This window comes from Branchiostoma belcheri, unplaced genomic scaffold (assembly GCF_001625305.1).
Source record: "Branchiostoma belcheri isolate BF01 breed outbred unplaced genomic scaffold, Haploidv18h27 scaffold105, whole genome shotgun sequence".
In the NCBI taxonomy this organism is placed as follows: Eukaryota; Metazoa; Chordata; class Leptocardii; order Amphioxiformes; family Branchiostomatidae; genus Branchiostoma; species Branchiostoma belcheri.
The window spans coordinates 347,614-348,452 of NW_017802436.1; the positions used below are offsets into that span (position 1 = coordinate 347,614).

The window sequence follows — 839 nt, forward strand, 5'->3', positions numbered from 1 at the left end:
GTAACAATTGTCTTGTGTAATCATGACATATTTGCTTGAAATGTTACCCCAGTTCACAACATACTCCTGATGTTAGTAAAAGGTTGAACTTTATTCCAACACAGATGAACTTTCATGATACTCCTGATGTGTTTTACAGATCAGAAAGATGAAGGACAGGTTAGACATGTGGTGTGGAGATGTGAACTCCATGGAGATGATGGTGGAGGTTAAGGCTACCGACCTGCTGACATAGAAGCATCAACTAGATACTCATCTTCATAGTTCATTTGTAGAAGTCATTATGAAGCAAGTTTGAACTAAATAAAGTCCCCTTCTTCACTGAAATTAGGTCCCCACACACAAGAATAAAGAAATGTACAACAATCAGATTATGTGCTCACTACATACTTCAGTTTTTTGGGGGGTTGTTTTCTTGCAGTCCTTGAAAAGTGTATGCTCTTGTACTAGGATAAATATTATATCACTTATTTTAATAGGAAAAGGGGCAAACAAACCAAACTGCCACTACGTAAATATCAAGGATTATGCCCCCAGTCTTGTTAGTCATCTGTACTAAAATTAGTTTTGTTCTTGTAACCAGTTATATATAGAACAGTACATGTAATCTCCAAGCATACCGTATAGTGGCAAGGCAAAGGAGTGACCATGAAATTCACTCCTCTGGCCAATGGATACTACATCGCCACCATATGATATGCTTGGAGGTTACATATACAATGTATGTGCTTTCATACATGAATAGTGAATTTTTCAAATAAGCAGTTCTGTTGCCTTGGACAAGCATTGTTGTGCGTGTAACCATGGTTACAGATGAATAAACACCTTGTCCTCAGTTA

General features: G+C 37.4%; 1 protein-coding gene across 1 annotated transcript in view; it reads left to right on the forward strand.

Moving 5' to 3' along the window:
- The window catches only part of LOC109477886 (26S proteasome non-ATPase regulatory subunit 13-like), a 6,319-nt gene extending 5,480 nt beyond the window's left edge, over positions 1-839 (forward strand). Inside the window, exon 12 of the mRNA XM_019779348.1 lies at positions 140-839. Coding sequence (XP_019634907.1) covers positions 140-235 — 96 coding nt within the window. The 3' untranslated portion in view covers positions 236-839. The remainder of the gene's footprint in view (positions 1-139) is intronic.